Here is a 23433-nt window from a genome sequence, read left to right on the forward strand (position 1 = left end):
CCAAAAAAAAAATAAGTGGTAGTAATTCCTGCTGAATTTATCGCCTGTTTGCTGTATTTTTGTGTATTAAGATGGCTATGTATGGCTACAACTCCCCTGTTTATGCAATCCCATCCCTCTTTCCTCTTTCTTACCCTCTGACACTTTAAACAGGTGCCTTCGAAATAACTAAGCATTCCTCTGTAAACCAGAGAAAGGTGACAAAAACAGATGAAAGAGGGATCAAATAAAAGAACTTGTCTGACGTGGTTTCGAGTTATTTAACTGAGCTTTTAGATATTAAGAGAAATGTACAATCATAAATCCATAAGCTGCTGCCCAAAGCAAGACAATGAATGAGACAGAAAGAATTACAGCGATAGATAGATGGGCACTGAGCAAGAGCACTTCCTCTTCTTCTGATCTTTGAGTGTAAGGCTGAAGCACTTTGTCTAATCACCCTGGTGATATGGACGATGACTCAGCGGAAAGTGGTAGCGACTGCACAGAGCAGAGAACGGTAGTATCAAGGGCTGGGCTGGGCTGGGCTGGGCTCAACTGGGCTGTGAGGTTATAGCGGCTTGCTACTGAAACATAACAAACTGAAAATAACTGTAGCAGTATAATTAGAAAGAGCAGTTGTAGAGATTAGCTTTAAAACACTGATGCTAATAATAAAATACTGTCTATCAAACAAACATGCACAGTGTATTTCAACAAGAAAATTTTTACAAATTCTGATACAGGTTACTTTTCTTGTTATTGCTAGTTGATGGAAGGTGGTATTTATGTTTCTGGGGAGGGGAAGTTATTAGGGCAATTTATGTATATGTCCTGGTGCAAGATGAGTCATACATATTTCTGGTCCATCTTCCCAGAAGATGCATCACATGTCTATTAAATTAATTAAGGTTTTGTTGTGCATTGAGAATTGTTCTGTAAATGTGAATAGTTCTATTCTATAAATAGTGAAAACATTTTACCACTTTGTTTGCTTGAATTAGTGCATTTTAAACTGTCATTTGGCGTTTTAAATGCAATTAAAAAAAAAAAAGTTCCATAAAATATAAAATCATTTAAAGATATAAAAGCACACGTGCGATGATGTAGAAATAGCGTGATGACATATGACGAGAGGTAAGAGCAGTAGTTGAGTGTTGTATAAATGTGTCCTGTCATTATAAAACTCTCTTTCACTCGGCAACTGTGAAGTGGAGCAGAACATACTCCCACCAGTCCTTGTTTCGGATTCTCATCCACAGACAGCCCATTTTATGCACACAGACATTTTTCTGCGGTTTATATGTATATTTATCCAGAAATGGAAAAATGTTATTTTTGCTGTTCAAAACAAAAGAAAACAGTGTAGGAGAGCGATTAATTTGTGCAAATAGTGAGAAACTCTATATTTGTGCAGTTTACGCATGTAAAAAAATAAATAAATTATATTTGAAGCTTGTAATATAAAAGCACACATCAACCTGATCACTTTATTTAGCGTTCATGATAATGTAACGTAATGTAGTGTTCAGTCAGACTGAACCAAAAATCATGTGTATCAAATTCATCACTGATACGTAAAATGTTAAAAAAGTTTCTTGAATTAACAAAAGATTAACAAAGAATAATTCAGTGAAAACAACAAACAACACCTCTCATATCCATCGACTCCAGTCTGAATGAACATAATGATTATCTACTCTTCCTGAGATTTATTGTAGCTTTATAGCAATCATTATCTAGCCAGACACATCTTAAACCACATAAGATCATGTGGACATTATATTTATGTGGTCGTTTGTGGAAGTCACCTGGTTCATGATTGAGGCCTTCCGCCCAAGCCTGTTGTCTCTGAAACGAAAGCGGCTTCTCTTGCTGCCATCATCAGATTCTGACTTTACCACCTTCTCGCTGTCACCCTTCTCCTCCTGTTCTTTCCTCCACTTTTTCTTTCTGTTTCTTCGCTCCTTGGCGCTCTTGGAGCTCAGCTTGGACACCTCAGAGGAACTGCGGGACAGATGCCCTCCTCCATCGTCCTCTACTGCATCCTCAGATACTGTTCCTGCCGAGGTTGCCATGGCATTAGCCTAGTGATGAGGGACAAATGGACAAGAAAGAGGATGAATATAAAAGCAAAAAGTACAGGGAAGTTTTGCTGGTCATGTGCATGTATGTGTGTACCTGTGCCTCTTCCTGTTGTTTTTTCAGCTGTTCCAGCATAGCTTTAAACTCAGCCTCCTTCTGTTCTGCCTCCTCCATGGTGGCCTGGTTCTGTTCTTCATAAGCCATGGCCACCACAGCCAGGATCAGATTCACCAGGTAGAACGATCCCACAAAGATCACCAGTACAAAGAAGATCATATACGTCTTCCCAGCAGCTCGTAGAGTCTAAAAGAAAAAAACGTTGGGAAGAAAAGTTGGTACATTTATTCAGTCAATTCTGTACTTTACAGTACGTCAGTACTGTACTTGTTTCTAAATAGAAATTAATTGAAAACATTGTGTTAGAAAGCTAGCAAGCTAAATTATTCACACATATTATTAGATCAAACTACCAAGAATAAAAGGGACAGTTCATCCCAAAATTCTCTTGAGAGTAATTATAGTTAACTAAAACCAAAAAATAAAATGTTAACAGAAACAAAATATTTTAAAAATCTTTCTTGTTATGTCAACTAGCTTCCAAGGCAACATTTCCCATTTTCATTTAGTTAAGCTTGATGTACTAAGTTAACTACAAATTAAAAAAGTATAGACATGAAACAAAAACTTTTCTTTTTTTTTTTTTTTACAATGTAAGTCAATGGTAGCTAGTTTGATTACCAGAACAAAGAATGTTGACTGAATCCCATTACAGTTTTTTACACTAAATGTGACTGAAAAAAAAACCCCATAATATTTTCAAGATAACAGCTAGAAGCCATTTTAAATAATAAACATACAACATAGGGAGGGCAAAAAAAAATCCATAATAGTAAGAATAAATGCACACCAGTTGGTACAGATTCTCCCAGAAGTCTTGTGTCATGAGTCGGAAGAGAGCAAGAAAAGCCCAACCAAATGAGTCAAAACTAGTGTAGCCGTAGTTTGGGTTGCGTCCAGCCTTCATGCAAGTATAGCCTTCCGGACACCGTCTACACAAACACACACACAAACACACTACACTACAAATATGTTCGTGCTTTTGTCTTCTTTAATGGATCATACCTTGGCAATAAAAAATATTCAAGTGTGCCATTATTTTGAAATACATATTTCGATTGTATCATTTAGACTTAAAAATCTAAAATAATTGTTGATAATTTAGCCCTGGAAAAATTGTGTTTATATGTGTATGTTTTCACTCTTCACCCCGCATCTGAGCTGTTTCCACATAGCAGCGCATCCAGCATGCCTGGCAGAAAGTAGAAGTTTGCTGTGAAACGACGAGAGAGAAAAGAAGACATACTTGTAAAATGTGAAAACCACATCTAAAATAATCAAAAAGCTGTATTAGAAACTATCCTACGTAGTCAAACTTTGCCCACTTACTGTCATTCATGATGTATTCATTGAAGTCAAAGCCTCTGCTACCATTGGCCAGGTAGGATTCAGTTTGATTGAATGGCCAGATGACACACTTTTGCCGAAGATTACCCATGAACAACTGTAGACCGATGAGGGCAAATACACTCAGACAGAAGACAGTCAGAATCATCACATCTGACAGCTTCTTCACTGACTGGATCAGAGCACCCACAATGGTTTTCAGCCCTGTTGGAAGACGAGGAGACAAACACAACGAGGAATATACAGTCTGCAACACAAGTGATAATCCTCACACACACTTTCTTGATTCACACACTTTCATACTTTGTCAAATAATTTCCCCCATTTGTGTCCCGCAATAAAATTTTATTTATTAAATTTAAGTATTTAACTACTTCAATAAGAGAATCATTAACTTTTTCTTTACATAAGAAAAAACAGCATCATATCCATAATCAAGCAATCATACCACTGGTTTCTTTAACTTACGCACACATATAATTATAAATAATAGTTTGCTTACATAAAACCATGATTTACACTGAACAGGCACCTTAAAGAGTCTCCGGTCCTTTCAGGGCAACAGCACACAAACTGTCTGTATCTCAGTGAATAAAATTATATGCAGTTTGCTATAAATTTACCATTTGGAATTATGTATACCGCACTAATTTATAACTCAGTATAAATCATACCACTTCATTATATAAACTGAGGAACAATTGAATTGTCAATCCTGGGTAATCTACAGTCCTATAGTAATTTGTAATACTAAAAATAGCAACACAAAAAATTATTTTTAATAATAAGAAAATAATTATATGAAACGTTTTAGTCTTGAATACCCCCACTGCAATTGCTGCAAGAATGTTACAAATAATAAATCTTGCATTTGTTTGAAAAACGTAATTTTTACTTTTTCTAGTGAAATATGTGAGTGGTGTTTTTGTGTAAAGGCATTTAGGTGTAGGTAGTTGCTAAAGTGATCTGAAAAAGTTGCAATGATAGGTGGTTTCTCTGGTGAAACTAGCTGTATCTAGGTTTAGTTTGTTGATAATGGTTATCAGGTCGATGTTATGTGCATATGGAATTTATTTGGTCTGCCAAGAGAAGTAGTGGTTGACATAAATATTAGTCACATGATTTGAGGTATCATTTGAAGAAAATGGGCAAAAAGCTTAAACTTAAACTTACTAAATTTTGAGCACAAAATGAAAGTTATAAGTGGTTACCAGTGTATTGCTACATTTAAGTGCAATTTACATTTCAGAACTGTAGTTAGACTTATGCTTACTAGTCCCATGATCTTTTCAGTGACTGAGATTTACTTTTTATGGGCTACAGACCTTCTTAAATCTGGGTTCCAGCTGTGTGATTTCAACTCTTGATTGAGGGAACTACTAGAATACCTACTCTCACATGATTAGGATGTGGCAAAAGGATAGAATACTGCCAGAGCTCTGGCTGTAGGGTAGGAGTGGGTAGTTCTTTTCCACTCCAATCCAAAATAATGTATTGGACTTAAACTGAAGCCTCATTAGAGGTGACATCAATGAACTCTTCCTCTTCTGCTGCACTCAAGGCAGCAGCTGGTGCTGCACTGATGGGGTCTCAAATCCAGACATATAAGCACTGGGAAATACCTCTGGAGATGTTTTTTTTTAGAGCAAAGATGAGTTGCCATACATGGAATTACTGTGTTTTGCAGCTTGTCGAAACTGATGAATGATTTCAAGCTCTCAAATAAGTGAATGATTTAGTTCACAAGAATTTTGTTCAAATATAGTTCATTGAGCTTCTGAAACATGTCACTGAGGAATGCAGGTTTCATGAGAAAGTTGTTGTTTTTCAGTTTATGCAAGTCCATTTCCCTCTTCTTCCGAGAAGATTCTGATCTCATCCAGTAGTTTAACAATCCCTAGATTGAACTTTCCCACACAACAGCAAATGGGAAAAAAACATCTTGCAATCAGATGCCATTTATTCGCACAGTGCAAAAACTGACCAGTGTTTTTTGGTACTCATCTCTTTAAATTCCATTCTCATCTCTTAATGTCCACTGCAGATTCGGGAAAACATCCTTGACTACCAGTGAAGCCCTCCTTGTTTCCCAACCAATGTCTGAGGCCCATCTGCAGATCATTACACAGGTCTCCAAATTCAGATCTGTCTCTTTTTTAAGTATTTTTAACAGTTCATCTTCAGTGGCTTACAAGTTTGCAGAAAAGCAAATGATCCTTCAATTCATTGGCATCAATGAATCTGACATATATCGATAAACCATCTTTGGTACTGTCAGTTGCTTCATCCATCTGCAAGAGCAAAAAGGTTGTCTCGTATCTTGTCATTAAGCTGTTCTTCTATATCCTCATCCTTCTACATCCATTACAGCCTCGCAATAGTGTTGTTTAAGAGAAATAGCCTTAAGTGTACTGGCTGTTGCTTCTTCAATCAGAGTTGAAACCATACCAGTAGCCGAAGAAAGTGTTAATTTCTCAGCTTCTTGCACTGAGCTGCTCTGTAGGCCACATTGTAGGAGGTGGGTTGAGCATTTGAAGGCACAGGTGGTGCTTTAGTAAAGCGACTGTGTTGCGCACTACAGTTGAGTCTTAAAAATCAACAGGCTTGCCCTTGTGTTCAGTGAAGTCTCCAAGTGGCATCTCAACTTGTTTGGCTTCATACTGTCAGAAGCTAATATTTTGAGGCACAAAATACACAGTGGTCTCTCTTTATTAGTCAAAGTTAATTTTACTGGTGTCTACTTTTTCTCATCTTTGTTTTAGTTGTGACGTTTGAAGTACATTCATAATCTGCTGTACTTTACCAGGCACTGGTGGACCTTTTTGTTTAAATTACTAGACAGCTCCCTGCAACTTATTTCTGATTCTTCAACTGTTCTCATTCTCATTCTTCAACACCAATCACAACAACTTATAATATAAGTTATACACTGAGTCCAGCAGGCACTGAGCATCATCTTGAGATTTTAAAATATGTAGAATTAATATTTCATGTTCTGTTATTTACTTATGTGGCTAGTAGTGGCATATTACGCACACTCTCAGAATTAAAGGTACAAAAGCTGTCACTGGGGTGGTACCTTTTTAAAAGATACATGTTTGTACCTAAAGGGTCCATTTTGGTACCTTAAAGGTACATATTATAACATATTAGCAAGCAATATTATAATGGTGATGCTAATACGGCAATAACAAGCCACTGAAATAAAATGTTAGCATTTTTTAAGTTTGAATATACATTCGAGTTCGACTGATGTGCAAGTTACACTGATGTGTAAGGAAAGTGGTATTCAATATAATGACCAGGATGTTGTAGATGCTAATGCTATAAATATTTCCAAAAATGCAGATTTACAGTTTTCTCATGAGCACTTTACTAAGGACAGGTTGTGTAGGGACCTTGGAGAGACACAAGGAGCACTCTTTAAAAGATAAACACACATACAATATTCAACACATATCAGCAAAATGGACACTGCCTGAAGAGAGCGGCGCCATACACAAACAGTATGCAAAGAGCCAACACAGAGAGAGGAAGAGGAGAGGACAGGCAAGGGGAGGAAGGGCATGCAGGTCATTTAAACGCCAAGGCTGAAGGCAGCAACATCATCATCTTTGCTTTATCACCATGGTGTCAATATCCGTTAAACCAATCGTTCACGTCCAGAGAATGTGTAACCCTGTCTTCATATCCCATCTGATCCCTTCGTTAAGAGAAATCAGGTAAATAAAAAAGTCATTCTCTAGTCTAATCACTTACATGTGAAGTCTACAGCAATCAATATAATGTGACAAGCCTGAATGTGAACGTGTTTAATGTAGGTGGGTGTAATTGCGCAAATGTTTCATCAAGTCTGCAGATGAAAACTATTGAGTTAACTTGGCTCTTCTTGATTTCTCTTCCCCCTGCTATAATGCATACATACACACAAATCTTCTCAAATCTTCTGATGTCTCTGTTTTACTTTCCACTCCGAGTTCTTTGAAATAAGAATAGGGAGGGAGCTACAAAACTGTAGTTTACCAAAAAAATAAGATAAAAAATACATAAATCTACATGTGTGTAAAGGATGCAGAAATTTGAGGAAAGCCACTCGTTAAAAAAAATACAAAAAACAGAATAAAAGAAAGACAAACTAAAAAAGCAGATGTCTTCAAAAGCATCATGCAGCAGAAATGTGTCAAACTAGGCTTGGCAGTCTCAGTGAGCACTCTACCCACAAACCTTTGCTTCGTGACACATCACATCAGCTTCTTTTAAACAACGCTGATGAGATGTTCATCAAAAGACAAGCAATGTCAGCTTTTTGAACAGTATGAAATGCACAAATAAATTTTCCTATGCACATATAATATTTTTCTATTTTCTATGTTGAGTTTTATAATTGTCTGCTTAGAATACTATAACTAAAACTCAACAAAACAAAGAAAAGCCAAAGCTGGACATTTTGAATATAGAACACAGAGCGGCAATTCTAAGTTTGTATGTTTTTTTACTTGTAATATTTTTAAACGTGGGTTGGATGTCATAAGAACTGCATTCTGTGTCTACATGATGTACTATACTAGAGTACTAATCTGCATACTAGGAAATGTGTTCTCCCAGCTGCAAAACCAAGTTAAAACCAACTTAAAGTGATTTGAAACATGGCACCTGGTTTCCATTCACTGGTCCAAGTTACTTAAGTTGCTCTGGTCTGTCGTTGGAACAGCAACAAACCCGCTTGACCACTTTAACCAGCAAGGCCCTTGATTAAGATTGGTAGACTAATCCAATCAGGTCCTCACCAGCTGTTAACCCACCTAAACTAGTGACCATGTTACAAAAGACAACTAGCACCTTAAGATGGGTTTTCTAGCAGGGCTAGATGCATATTACTACTTTTTGTCAAAACTGCTGACTTTTACAATATGCAGCTGGTGACAGCTTTTAATAAATAAAAATCTTTAATTCGCACATTATTGGAAGGCATGTGATTTTTTTCTCTGCGTTTTGACTGCAGACTGCAAAGCCTATCAAAAATGTATCTCTACCATTTTTGATCGTTTGGGTATTACAACATAAATAGAACATAAATGAAAGTATTCTTTCAGCAGCATCCTCTTAAAAAAGTACAGCAAGTCAAGTGAAAAAAAACTAAGAGAAAAATAATAACAGTTGTAGTAATACTGGTAATAATAATAGTTTGCATCGGCGTGGGAAGCAGCTCAGCCTTCGTGTTTAAACGCGTTCTCACCTGGTATGACAGAAATAGTTTTGAGAGCTCGTAGAACCCTGAAGGTTCTCAGGGCTGACACATTCCCGAGGTCCACAAACTCTGTTACATATCTGCAACAAGGGAGGATCACACACAGAACAAACACCATGACACAACACACACACACAACACCACAACACGTACGACACACCACTACCACCAGCACCACCACTGAACTGGGAGGAAGACATCACGCAAAGCCTGTCTAACGGGAGAAGAGAGAGAGAAACGAACGGAGGAGGAAGGAAGAGACAGGAGCGTGAAAAGAGAGACAGCGAGCGGCGCCCTCTGTTGGACCTAATGGATGCTGGACTTACCTGGGATCACAGCAACAGTTTTCAAAGCCCTCAGCACCCTGAATGTGCGCAGAGCTGACACATTGCCTAGGTTTACAAACTCTGTAATATACCTGCAGAATGGATCGCAACATAGTTACCAGAGAGAGAAAGAGAGAGAGAGGAGAGTGAGAGAATGGAAAGGAGAAGGGTGAAAAAGCAGTGAAGGAAGATGGTTTACAGGAAAAAATGGTTTATAGTTGTAAAAAAAAATATGCATCCCATAAAAACAATGCTCCAGGTTCCAAGTTACACAGCATTACTGTAATTTAGACTGGTAAAAAAAATTACAATCTGATTAAAGTAACAATCAAATTATTTGCCACCGCACACATGGATCCATGGCGTTATGAGCATTCCCTTAGAAACCATTTATTTCTCAAGACGAGGATGTGAACAGCTCCAATTACAATCTTAAGAGTTGCTATCTCGTAATTACAGTAATTCCGACATGATGTGATCCCAGCGTAAGGATTTAAATCTTGTGGCACTTATTCCAGTGTAATGCCTTGCCCCACAGACTTATAATAGCATTACTGTACACACTGTTTCCTTTGGTTTCACAAACTGAAGTTGAAATCATTTCCTGTGGTAACTGATACTCTTTACAGAGAAGAACTTCTGTGGAACCCATAAAATAATTAAAACATAAACAGATTCTTGTTAAATACTTGTTAAACACAAACACATTACAAAGGGAAAGATCTGTTTTTTTATTGTGCTTTTGTCATTATTTCACCATATTCTGAATGTGAACATTTTACTTTTAGGGGCAAGGGTTGACTTATGTAAGAAGAAAATGGCTACCCTCCAGATAAATGGATGAATGCAGATAGGGGAGAGAAAAGAAGTGATGGACAGATTAATTAAAGTTTAGAAAGAAAGAGAGTTATGATTTATATGTACACGCACACACACACACACACACACACATACACAGAAGTATAGGCACAAACATTGTCATCTTTGAGAACTGAACTCCCATCCACAACCTATAAGAGGCAGGACATAAGAGCCTCTGTTTCTCTCATGTTCGCCCACACACACTCTTGTGCAAGCATGACATCGAGGCTCAAAAGTCATCCTATGACCTAAATAAAGGTCATAGTGTTGATTTAACAGTGAATTTTAGACTGTTCTCAGATCTTTACTGTGCAAAACTATGAAAATGCTCAAATAAACTGTTTATAAGCATAAACAACTTGCATGTTCTTGAAAACCTTTAGGCTTTAAGTTGGTCTAAAATTGCTCTCCAGTCAGTGGAGAAGCTTGACTTGATGTGGGTGCAAATAAAAAAATGCAATAGCTGAATAATTCAATATAATATAATTCAATCCTAAATAATATCAATATAATGTATATTCATCCACCCCTTAGTTGGCATCAATGGAAGCTCCTCTAAAGCCTAAAAGTCAATACTGCACACAAGAGGTAAAAGCCTGTAAATGCAACATTCAAAACTGTATCATTAATGTTTGACTTAAAAAGGATTATACTTACGCCATAGAGATGACCATGAAATCCAGCCAGTTCCAAGGGTCTCTGAGAAAGGTGAAGTCGTCTATACAGAAACCTCGAGCCACAATCTTTGTGAGAGACTCGAAAGTGTAGATGCCTGTGAAGGTGTATCTAACAGAGTTCAAAAAATAATGCATATACGTAAATATATGCTTGAAATGTCAATTTTATTTGATACTTTTCAATTATTAAATTAAATTGATGGTCTGTTTATAATTCATATTTCTCTCACCCTCAGCCACCATTTTTTTTTTACCTAAATTTACTTTGCTTGTCACAGCGCATTATGGAATCGGCTACAGCTCAAAGGATGCATGTGACACTGCCTTAGAATTTAATCTGAATGTCTTAAGAGGCAGCATAATTAAGATGATGTCCTAAAATGTTGCTCACTAAGTTTTTTAAGGGCTCCCATGAAACTCCATTAACCCCAGTTACCCCAAAAATAGACCAGGCAATTTTTAGAACTGACCAAATTTCCAAGTGAAGCTCACATTGTCCTTAGCATTTCCTACCTCCTAGTCAGTCATTAACTTGTCACTCTACTAACATTATAAGCCCTGCTTTTCTGCACTCACACCGGATTGGTTGCTGGTTCTATACCTTTTTGTCATGCTGCTGCTGTCATTAAATCAGTAGAATAGAATAGAATAGAATAGAATAGAATAGAATAGAATAGAATAGAATAGAATAGAATAGAATACTTACTCTACTTGTTTGGACCATTCTGGGGGATTGCTGAATGTCATGAAGACACAGTTTGTCAAAATTGTACACATGATGATCATGCTGAAAAGTGTAAGACGTAGTTAAGGAAATCTTGAGGTAAACTCATAAAGACAGATCAATGTCTGTGTCACAGCTCAATGAACTTTAGTTCACAACTTTCTTTATTTACAGAAAATATAAATTATGTAGATTATAGATTATATGGTGGAACTGGTCATTTGTAATTTATAATTTTGATAAAACCTATAAATCCAACAAAGCATTGTCAGATTTCAGACAGACAGTTTAAGCACAGAATATAAAGCAGTTTAAGCAAAAACAGTCATTATTAACATGAGCAATGTTTGGAGCATTGAAAAGGATATGAGTGTATCAAAATTTTAATTGCTATTTGCCTGAATAGGCTAAAAGGACTAATGATATATAACGAGGGCGTGGCACTGAAACGGAAGAGAGTTTTTCCTTTGTTAAGCACTATAAAGGTCTAAAGAGAAAAGGAGGAAAGGGAAAAAGAAGAAAGAGAAAAAGAGATATTAGTTACCTATGTCAGGGTGCAAGGTGAGCTAGCACACACATTCAGAAATACAAGTTGAGAAATGGCAATAAATTAAATAATTGAAAGGTTAACATGACAAGAACTTTGACTTTATCCAAAAATGACAGCGGCATTCAACATAAACCTGCAAACTGTATACAATATTAAAATTGTAAGTTACCCAAGTAAGTTTCTCATAATTGAATTAAGTTATATGTAAAAACAATTAAAAATGAATTAAAATTAAATCAAAGGCCATTTTTAAATCAAGCCTTTTAAAACCTAGGTAGGGATATATTTACGTGAATGGATCTAAGACAACTGCAGTGAGCTCTGGCAAAGATATGGACCTCTTACAGGAACTCAGACTGTAATACTAACGCTAATGCTAACCACTAACACTGCGATCCATCAGATGCAGAAGTGCTGACTCCAGATAGTGTGTGTGTGTGGGACAGGGAAAAGCGAGAGGGAGGGGGAGGGAAGGAAGGAAGGAAGGTGGGTCAAAAGCCCTGCAAAGCTGCTTTGATCCTGCATAATGTAAGAAAAAAGACACAGAGAGTCTTCATCCATATACTCATGGAAACCACATGAATCCAAGTTTATACACACACAACACATGTCAAAGAAGTAAAATTGTGCTTTTAAACATCTTCAATTATTTTTTTATTCCCTTATTTTTGTTATTCCTTTGGTGAATATTTTTTCTTGTTTTAAGCACAAGAAGTTTTATTATTGTTATTATTATTGTTCTTTTGGTTTTTAGTTTAATTTCATTTTTATCTGCCACTGGGGTCCAAAAAATAAACTATATTTGAGATGTTTTATTAGAAAAGCCGTAATATCTTTTTTTAAATTCTTTCTAGTCCTTATATATTTATTTTATTTTAAGCATGTTTAGAATTTTACTGGAAAACAGGACAAAATACTGAATAAGAAACTATTTCTTTAAACACATAGAATACTTTATGTTGCACAAAACACCACCCTATACTTACACACACACACACACACACACACACACACACACACACACACACAACCAAGGAAACACCACAGAGACGAGTGGATGAGAATCTTCCTGAAATCTAATTAGATTAAAAATAGACAGCTGTCTGAAGGAGGACAAACTGAGCACCTTCGACTCAGAGTGCCTCCATCTCTCTTTATTTCTCCATCCCCACTGCATTTGTCTGTGTGTCTGTCTGTACATTTAATCATGTCAAACACTAAAACACGCTTAACAAAATCATAAATTAAAAGACAGCGTATGTCAGACAGAAAGCGCTGTGTCTTCTGTTTGAAGACAGCTGTCATTTTGAAGCACAGAATCCCAAAGACTGTCACACTAGCAAAAGCTGTGAACCGCCCAGAAGGCTCCATGTGTTACTGAATACTGAGCACTGGTTTCCCCAGAGTCTCTCTCACACACACATACACACACACTGCGACAGACTGTGGGCTTCCTCCGCTGGCGGGAGCTCCCACTCTCACAATGCTGCACTCTTCGCTGAGGACATAGCTGCAGCTCTCAGTATCCCAGCCTAAACAAAAAAATCATTCTAATCTTGACTGAATCTTCATATTCATGAGAATCATGTTTATCCCATGTGTGTAAGCCAAACGCACGATTTTCATATTAAGTGTCTAACAATCCAGCTCATCAGGTCGCATAACTATAACAAATAACCAATGATCATAACACAAGTATACTTTCAGCTGTTACTCTGTTTCGTATGTCTATAAAAGGTAAGCAATTTTGCAGATGAGCAACACTAAAACGTGCTGCAAAAGCATGGAGCTTAATGGTCATGTGCCTTGTGTCAACACCTGCACACACACACACACACACACACAATGCAGCCTACTGGTCTTTTCTTCTGACAGCATAAGTGATATGCTGCAAAGCTACTGAAAATTTCATCATCTACAGAGAAGAGAGCCAGGGAGACATGAAGATGTGGACAAGAGCTGAGGGAACTGCTGCGGGGGAGGAAGATGAGGGAGGGAGAAGTGTGTGTGTATGAGTGGGGGGGAGAGGGGATGAGTTCAATAGTGGAAAAACTGGATATAGCATCACTGTTGCACTTAACTCCAAGTACATCCGATCTACTCGACGTCACTGAATGCACTTACCGTAAGGCCTCAAATGACCAACACCCCATCCAACCGCTAACCAACACTTCTCAGTCTTTATTTACAACTTTTAAATGCGCTAAGACGAAGCTATCTGGACATCTTTTAAAGAGTGAATAAGTTTTATAATGGCATGACTGAAAATATTTTCAATAACAGCAAAAATGTTTTGCTATACAATTACAAGTACGTTTTATTTATTTTTTGGATGTAAGTAGATAGTAGAAAGTAGTTAAGGCCACCTAATATAAAGTGTGAACTTATAATATACTGTAAATATGAAATATGGTATAAACAAAATATAATCACTGTTAAAATAACACATTTATGAATGTGTCTAACTATCAATAAAACAAAATAAAAAATGTCAAAACATAAAAATGAATAAAATTCATTAATAATATAGAAAACAAATTTGTCAATTATAATGATAAAGCAAATTATAGTGATTTATAACAAAAAACTATGCATTAATGTATGTATTAATTGAAAACAAAATAATTACAGTTAAAATAATAAAAAAAATAAATCCATTAATCGTCCTACTAATCAATCCATAAAACATAACTAAACATACTTAATGATCACTGCCAAAAATTCTCTATTGCAGTAAATCTACAGACCTGAACTTTTTTTCTAACATCTGTCTCCAGATGTCAAACCCTCACATACAGCTGGTGCAGTGACCTCCATCAAAAAACTGCATCCCGTATCTTTCAATCACATACAAACAAACACATGTGACTACAGGGCTTCCTGACATTCTGACTGGCTCTTTCACCAAGGGACCAGTAAAACTGAAACTCAGCACTTCTTCCTTGCATTCCTTTTCTCTTTTTATTCACTTTAACCCTTCTCCACAATGCATGACTTTACCACAGCTGCTGCAGTTATAACAAAAACATACCACTGCCAAAAGGGAGAGGAGGAGGGATGTAACATGTTGGATGGGGCACAGTGGCAGCAATGCACGTTATTTCTGGTAATGTGAGGTGGATATGGTAATGTGTGCATCAGATGATAAAAACACAGACAAGTCCAATATTCTGTTTCCTCTACTAATTTTCTTTCAAAAATATCTCCTCAACTCCCACTGTACAACACATGCTACACTGTGCTCGGTTATGTAACACATACCTCTAGTGTACCAACAAGGAGGTGCTGATGTATATATATATACACATACACACACACACACACACACACACACACACACACATACATAAACTATACTATGTCTTAAGGGCAAGTAAAAAGCCACTAATAAGTTCTTACTAACTAACCATAAGAACGCTTACGTACATGTACGTCTTTTTTTTTTAAGTCTTCACACTATCTGGGCTATATATGAAATATTCGCAACATCCTGTATTTTCTATGAGTGTGTTGATGATATAAACATGCGAATATTGTGCGACACTGTGAATATTGCAATTATATGAATTGCAAGCGTGTGAATTCGAAAAATAGATGTTGTTTTATCTCTGATTTAAACCTCACTAGCTAAAAACAGCAGTAGAGCAGGTAAGCTTGATTTAGTTCTGTGAATTAGTTTAAACTGCCTCTTTAATTACTGAATCAGTTTCGAATATTAAAGATGTAAAGATTTGTTTGCATCATCCATTACAAATGTTCCATGTAGTAGCCTGCATGTTTTACAGTGTTTTAGTTCGCAAACATATTGTAAGTATTATTTATTACTTTAATTATTATTATTTGTTATTTATGTTACTGTTTTTAAATTGGTGCATATCAATAAAATATATAGGTAAAACAATTAAATTATTTGTATCATCTTTTTATGTATTTCATATGGAAAATGAGTCAGCTCGCAACTAATTCATAAGTATCAAATTGAACATAGTTAAAAGACTGAAAAATATTGAGACATCACTTTTAATAACAGCCCTAATTCAACCATACGTTTTGGGTTTGTTAAAACTGAAATGTTATATAAAAAATATTTCAGTTACATATTTTGACTTTTAAATTACATTGTAGCAAGCAGGCAACCAATTTTTAAATGTGGTTGATTTCTATATTTTACATTTTTAAGATCTGAAAGGTATAGTTCACCTAAAAATAAAAATTGTGACATCATTTACCAGAAAGTTGTTCAAAACATGTATGAGTTTCTCTCCTCTGCTGAACGTAAAAAGAAGATTTTTTTGAAAAATATCGATAATCAAGTGATTGCTGGTCCTCATTGACTTCCATAGTATTTTTGACCAGTAATATGGAAGTTAAAGTGGGCCAACCACTGTTTGGTCACTTTTTTCCACTTTAATTTTCAAAAGAAGAAAGAAACTCTTGCATGTGTATATATCTGAAAAAAGAATTTTCACTTTCAGGTGAACATTAACTTTAACTACATATATGTAAACCCTAAATACAAATGAGAAAATCATACTGTGCATTGTTAGAAATATTAATTCTAACAAAGTAATATTTTCATTCTAATAAAATTGCAAACCCTTACGCTCATTTGTTACAATATTATCTAATCCATTCGTTCATCCAAACATATGTACAAGTTTGCAAGTTTGATTCACTAGCTTCTATCCTCTCTGCACTTTTCCAAATCTTTGCAGCACTCTCTTTCCTCCAGCTTTCTCCCAAACGCTGGAGAGTGAAACATTCAGAACACTTCATAATTCATCATAGTGAGGTAAACCATATTCTATCCACCTATCAGGGATGTTCTCAAAGCTCACTCACTTTCTTGTTCACATAGAAGGGGTCCAAGTCCTCCAGGGGCACAGCCACCATTTTAGAAGGGACGTCCCCGTAAATAAAGGGCAGGCTCTTCCCCGCTTCCAAGTCAGTGTTGGGCTTCGGTTTGTTGTCATCATCGTCATCGCGGTGACTGCTGTCAGATCTGGGCTTAACAGGCTTCTTCTTCTTCTCCTCAGCGATACGCTTCTCGATGTTGGCCAAAGTCTCTGGGGTGAACCTCTTGAAGCTATCGGGGCCTGGAGGTGCGAGCAGCTGCGCAGCCATATTGTCATCCTGCAGCAGAGTCCTCTTTATTTAGAAGCCATTCAGGACAGCCAGCTCTAGGAAAAAGAGTGAAGAGGGAGTTACCCAGACAGTTGCAGAAAGAGAACAATGACGAAAGAAAAAGAACTGAAATTAAAATTCGAGAGACGATAAACAAAGCAAATAATCACACATAAACAAACATAAGATTACTACTTTTCAAATGTATTTGTGCGTGTGTGCGTGTGTGTGTGTGTGTGCGTGTGTGCGCGTGTTTGCAAACTATCCATTGATTTCAGAGGCCTCGGTTATTGGTCATCCTCTTTTGCAGCTCTCCCTCTTGCTCTTTTTCTCACTCTTAAACTCACACACATACACACACACACAAACACACACATTCATTACGTCCATTAAGAAGTAGATGACCAAGCAGAATAATACCAAATGCGCTGCAGCACTGGAGGCTCAACCTGTACGTGTGTGTGTGCATGAGAGAGAGAGAGAGAGAGAGAGAGAGAGAGAGAGAGAGAGAGAGAGAGAGAGAGAGACAGAGAGAGAGAGAGAGAGAGAGAGAGAGAGAGAGAGAGAGAGAGAGAGAGAGAGAGAGAGAGAGAGAGAGAGAGAGAGAGAGAGAGAGACAGTAGATTGTACATTAGAGGGTAAGGTCATAACTGCATTACTGCCCTTCTCAACCCTCTGTGACGACCTGGGTTATCTAACTAATATTCCAATCCATGGCATCAAGCTCATTCCAAAAAACATCATATTAAACATTCAATCAATTCAGACACATTCAGTCTGTCTCTTCCGGATTTATTATGTAACGTCATTGTTCAGATTGAAATCAGTACATTTAATCAAGTGTTTGTGGATCACGTTTCATACTAAGGTTATATGTTAAATACACTATGCTGATTAAACACTTTTTTCTCAAACAACATAAAATGGGGGATTGTTTACAAGAGCGCAAAATGCAAATGTCCAGTTACTCACCAACTGATTTCTGACTGAATCATCTAACTTAAATAATAGTGAAAAGACACTATAGGAAAGAGAATGCTAATAACAAACAAATACAACAACATGAACAGTGCCTAATTGCCATTTCTGTTTGAACTGACAGAACTGCTATACAGACCAGACAGATTAGTCAGCCGGTATTTGGCCATTTTGCGATTAAGTGTCCAAAGCGTTTCAATTCCAAAATCTACTTATCGATAGATAATAATCAATGTCCTTTTGCATTTTTGTGAATTCTAAGTACAATCTGTGTAAAAGAAATCTAGTCCTAAAATGAAAATTTTGTCATCATTTCCTCACCCTCAGATAGTTCCAAATCTGTATGAATTTATTTGTTTTGCTGAACACAAAGGAAGATATTTATATAGGAAGTATGTAACCATGCCGTTTTGGATCACTATCGACTCATTGACAAAAGTATTTTTTTTTCCTACTATGGAGGTCAATGGTGACCCAAAACAGCCTGGTTACTAACTTTTTTAAAAAGTAATTTATTCCTATAATATTAAGCCATTATTCCAGTCTTCAGTGTCACATTATTCATTTAAAAAATGTTATTTTCTTTATAAAACTTTTAAATAGCACCGTGTATGTATAAATGTATGTATATATAATATATAATCTCCTTTGGATTTACAGATTTGCAACAAATACAAAACTCAAATAAACTTCAAGAATTAGTCACTCATGACAATTTGCAAAATGTACACACTACCCTTGATGTACAACAAGTTAAACTTCCCTTTAGAGTTAACCTCCCTTTAGAGTTTTGTTGGTGAAAAACAAACCTTTTCAAGGAGATTTATCACAAATGTACAGGAAAAACTTTAAATGACATTAGTACTACTTCGTCACCCTCTCCTGTGTTCCAGGTGTGTGTCGCAGAGTCAGTCCCAGCCTAGTCCCTCAGGCTCCACTAAACTAGGCTATTCCTTTTCCAGAATGTCCCTTTACAGGCATTCTCTATTGCAGGGCTGACTTGCATTTACGGTCCAGTGATCAATGTAAAATGTGTCCTTTACTAGTATTAAGCTAATCAAGCAAAAACAAGAAAAGCATATGAGCACATAAGCACTTCATATAAGCACACATAACAATCGAGGACACGATGCCCTCTTCAACTGATTACTGAAGCTGCATGTTTGCATGTTTTTCAAACACGTCCACATGTTTTAACTCATGTAAGTGATGTATGTTGTGTCTTACAGACGTCACTTTCAAAAATATTAAACCTAACAGTCAACGTTCTCTTACACTTGTCTTTTTGCAGCATTGTTTTATATGATGTCCAGTGCCGAATCCCTGTTCTCCACATCCTTAATGACACAGTTTGTTAATTATTTATACACCAAAAACGGATTCAGTTAAGTCAGCACTGGCCAAATCAATAGTGAAGTGCCCACAGTCACGTGACATTGCTCTTTATGATGGGCGACTTTATCACCATTAAAAAATAAGTCTTTCTGATTGACAGCAGACATGTGACAAGTCATTTTAACATTTATTCCTTAAACTAGCTTTTTTTTTTTAAATTTGCATTTATTTAAAATTAATATTAAATTACTGTATGGTTTACATTCCATTAGTGATGAGCTAGTAGTTAGTACTAGTTCAGAAAAAAGTTCAGAAATCAAGCATTCACTTTAAACAAATATGTTTTCCCAATCACTGCTGGTACTTGATTCAGTTTTACTAATCACTATTAATTTGGTACATATCCTCCATGGGTAACTTTATCACCATTAAAACACCATTAAGCAAATCTATTATAACAAGGACTTTTAACATTTATTGATGTAATCTAACATGACTTGATTATTATATATTTTAAATTACTTATAAAGCAATTATTAAGTAATTATATTATTGGATTAAGAAATCCAGTTGTGACTAGCATTCATATTTTACTTTATTCCGTTTTCATTAGATTAAAATAAGTAGCTTTGAAACAATTCTCACTCAAAAACTGCTAGTAAATTTCACAAATAATTAGAAAGAAAAGGCAAGTAGCATTTCTTTAAACATTCTTTAAACATTTAAAACTTTTAATTAAACACTAGTTTTTTATTAAAATAGTGACAATTTGCACATTGCTTTACTCACTAGCACTTATTCAGAACATAGTAGCACTTGCTAATAGTATTTCAATCAATTGCTGGTATATGATCCAGTTTCACTATTCATTAGTAGAATGTATTATCAGTACACTCATTAGATAGTACAACTTACTGGTTAACCTATACTACAAACAATACAAAGACTACTTGTATAACAAATGGTCAGTAGCAAATGAAAAAACTAGTCACTAATGGATCACTTACAGCATTAGTAGTTCGTTTTAATGAATGTTTGTTAAACCAGCTTGCCATAGGCACATTAGATAAGGCAACAAAATAACTATTTTTAATGGACTGTGTAGACAAAAGAAATACAAACTAAACACTATGGCGTGCGTTTTAAGTTACACGCTCGCTGTGTCCAACCTCCAAGTCTCCTTCCTGGGATACTGTAGAGACGCCTCGGCTCAAGGTGATACATCAGATAGACAGGCCCTGACAATATACACACACAATGACCTTAACAAAACTACTGCATTTTCTTTCTTTACAGACTACGGTGTTTAGCCAACGTTGATTATAGAAAAGGAACACGCCGTTTAATGGCACGTCCTCCACTTTTCGACTGCCCCAAGTTACACACCTACACGTCAAATCCCCCCCAAAAAACGATGCCATCCGACAGGTTAGGCTACTTACGTGCCTTCAAGCAAAGTCATTGCGCGCTCTCATCTCTGGTAAACCCTACGTTCCCGTACCATCGCAAAGGTATTCCTTATCAAGCAAGAAGCGGTGTCGTATGTTTTTAGGAAAACGAGACTCGTCCGCCGTCTTCTGGATGCCGTCGAATGAGTGTTTAACGGCGCTGTCCGTTCAGCACCGCTCGGCGCGAGCTCACGTTTGTCCTCTAGGCTAGGTGATAAAAATCACAGACGCTGCCCCAAGCCGCGATGAAACATGACTTTTCCGTATTTGATGCCTTTAACGAAATGAAATGGAAAGCGAACGCTCGGCCTCTGGCACTGTACATCGAGGGGAGGGGAGCTGCACAGCTGTCACGAGGACGAACCTCGCCGGCCTATCCCGTGCAGAGAATAAAGGCCGTCAAATCTGACTATAACTCTTCCTTTTTAGATTTCAACAAGCATAAACACACAAACGTGTCCGTTTCACTACATTTAGCTATATCGCCTTTTGACTTTGTCATACTTGTATGGGTTGCGACGGCGCTGACATACACCCCGTTCAGGAAACGGTCCTCATCATTTCAAATATAATTTATAAAGCGTGAACATACTCGAACCGGTCTATTCTACCGCCCCGCGCGCGCGTCTTATGCAATTTCTCCTCCTAACAAGCTTTGCGCATCTGAAGGCGCGACACGTTATGGGATTTGCTGATCGGTACGTCCAAGTTTGTTTGCGGTAATTATGGCATCTGTACGTACACGCGTGGGCCCCACGCTCTCGACTGAAATACTGCAGTGGAGCTGAGGGGAGCTCGCGCGAAGGCACGAGCCAGCGAATCAATCTGTGAAACATCTACACCCGAACGCCACTGACGTCTCAGACAGTCGTGCCCGCGATGTTTTATTATACGTCTCGATTTCCATCCCGCTGGGTTTCAGCAGCGTTCGCATCTAAACACTTCAAGAACATTTGGGACTCTGTCCGCTCCAGCACCACACCCGTGCAGTCAGACCGTCCTCTCCGTGATTTAACCCGCAACCGCGCACACGGTCGGGCGCATCACGCCGCTAACGCCTCAGGGATGAGGCAACGAGAAAACGAGGGTGGTAGTCCCCGTTTTTCACGGCAAAAACGGAATCGCGCCGATTCTAGGGAGTCCAGCCCAAAGAAGTATGGCGAGGGTGACTCGAAGGGAGGGGGAATGCAGGCGCAGGGGGACTAAAAACTGCCACATTAGTGATTTTGACATGTTATGTTGAAAAACACTGTCACAAACGCCACCTGAATGCCGAATACTGCGTCTTGCGTCGGTCTGTCCGCACAATATTCCCATGCAATAAAGTTTGCGGCGGTCGTACTTGCCTGTCCCATGGTATGCGTATGTTCTACATTTCGACACACACACTAATGTTATGTTTCCAGCGCCAGGCCAACACCCTCATTTACCTCAGTCAGACTTTTCCCCTTGCATAGCCTCCGTTTAATCAGTACTATAGCTGTTAGCAGTGTCTGGCGTGTTAATTGGCGTTTTCCTGCAGCAAGCCTATCCACATCTGTGAGCAGAAAAGATGCTGAGCGCGAGAGACCGCTCTGCGGCAGATGAGTCCAGGTATGAGACACGCTCAGAACAGGCTATAAACACCTGAAAAAAACACCACACTCGCGCTGTGGACAAGAGAAAGTCTACTTACTTTTTACGCATTAACAGCGATCCATGTAGATCTTGCGTGCCTAAGGATGTTTAAAAGACCCAGGAGAAACTGCGGATGTCGCCATATTGTTGCCGCTATCTTCCTTCCCAGTGCGTACGGCTAGCCTGCATAATTGATGACTCTCAGCAAATTGTTAGGGAGCGTCTGCAAGTACCCTACTTCCGACTTCCGTACTGACCGGCAGAACGCTGCAACGTAAGCGAAACAGCGCTAAAAGGGAATATCAATCACAATGATCGGAGTCTAATTGTATTTACCACTTCTCAATAAAATTAGTCGAATCTTTTCATTTCTGTTCCAACAAATGTTAAGCTGTCTGAAATTTAATCATTAAAACTGGATCAGGACTAATAATAATAATAATGATCATTTTCAGAAATTTGTATTGTATACTGTTCATAATAAACTTAATTCTTAATAAACTTTCATTTCTTTCTAAAATTTTTAAGTTAAAATTAAATTCTATATTGCAAAAAATAGGAAATGTATTCAGATCACACAAAAAATAAATAAATATATATATATATATATATATATATATATATATATATATATATATATATATATATATATATATATATATATATATATATATATATATATATATAATAAATAACATTTTCTGTAATTTATGGTATCATCATATGGCACTGGCTTTCACATTAAATGGTGTTGTTTCGGTGTTGGCATATACAAGGCACATTTTAACATTTTCACTATAATTCCCTGGAATAAATCTGCAGAAGATGTAGCCCATCCAATATTTAGATGCATTTGTTTCTTCATCAGAACAAATCTGGCAAAAGTATGCATTGCATCACTTTACCAGTCACTTCACCAACAGATCTTACGCAGTGAACAGGTGACATAAAAACGAGAGGTCAAACATCTAATAAAACATCATAGTAACCCACAAGTAACTAACACAACTTCAGTCT

General features: G+C 37.2%; 1 protein-coding gene across 3 annotated transcripts in view; it reads right to left on the reverse strand.

Annotated features, from left to right (window-relative positions):
• scn8ab (sodium channel, voltage gated, type VIII, alpha subunit b) overlaps positions 1-22595 on the reverse strand; it is a 48572-nt gene extending 25977 nt beyond the window's left edge. For 2 of the 3 annotated variants that reach the window (XM_043241901.1, XM_043241900.1), the window contains exons 1-11: positions 22475-22595; positions 16757-17094; positions 11733-11851; positions 11347-11436; positions 10621-10749; positions 9103-9194; positions 3511-3732; positions 3331-3394; positions 2972-3113; positions 2161-2367; positions 1791-2066 (exon numbers count right to left, since the gene is read on the reverse strand). In XM_043241901.1, coding sequence (XP_043097836.1) covers positions 1791-2066; positions 2161-2367; positions 2972-3113; positions 3331-3394; positions 3511-3732; positions 9103-9194; positions 10621-10749; positions 11347-11436; positions 11733-11851; positions 16757-17038 — 1623 coding nt within the window. In that variant the 5' untranslated portion in view covers positions 17039-17094; positions 22475-22595. Of the gene's footprint in view, positions 1-1790; positions 2067-2160; positions 2368-2971; positions 3114-3330; positions 3395-3510; positions 3733-8764; positions 8857-9102; positions 9195-10620; positions 10750-11346; positions 11437-11732; positions 11852-16756; positions 17095-22474 lie in introns of all 3 variants that reach the window. The other variant, XM_043241899.1, reaches the window with a different exon arrangement.
• Positions 22596-23433: the final 838 nt, after the last annotated feature.

Source organism: Puntigrus tetrazona, chromosome 6, assembly GCF_018831695.1.
Source record: "Puntigrus tetrazona isolate hp1 chromosome 6, ASM1883169v1, whole genome shotgun sequence".
NCBI lineage: Eukaryota > Metazoa > Chordata > Actinopteri > Cypriniformes > Cyprinidae > Puntigrus > Puntigrus tetrazona.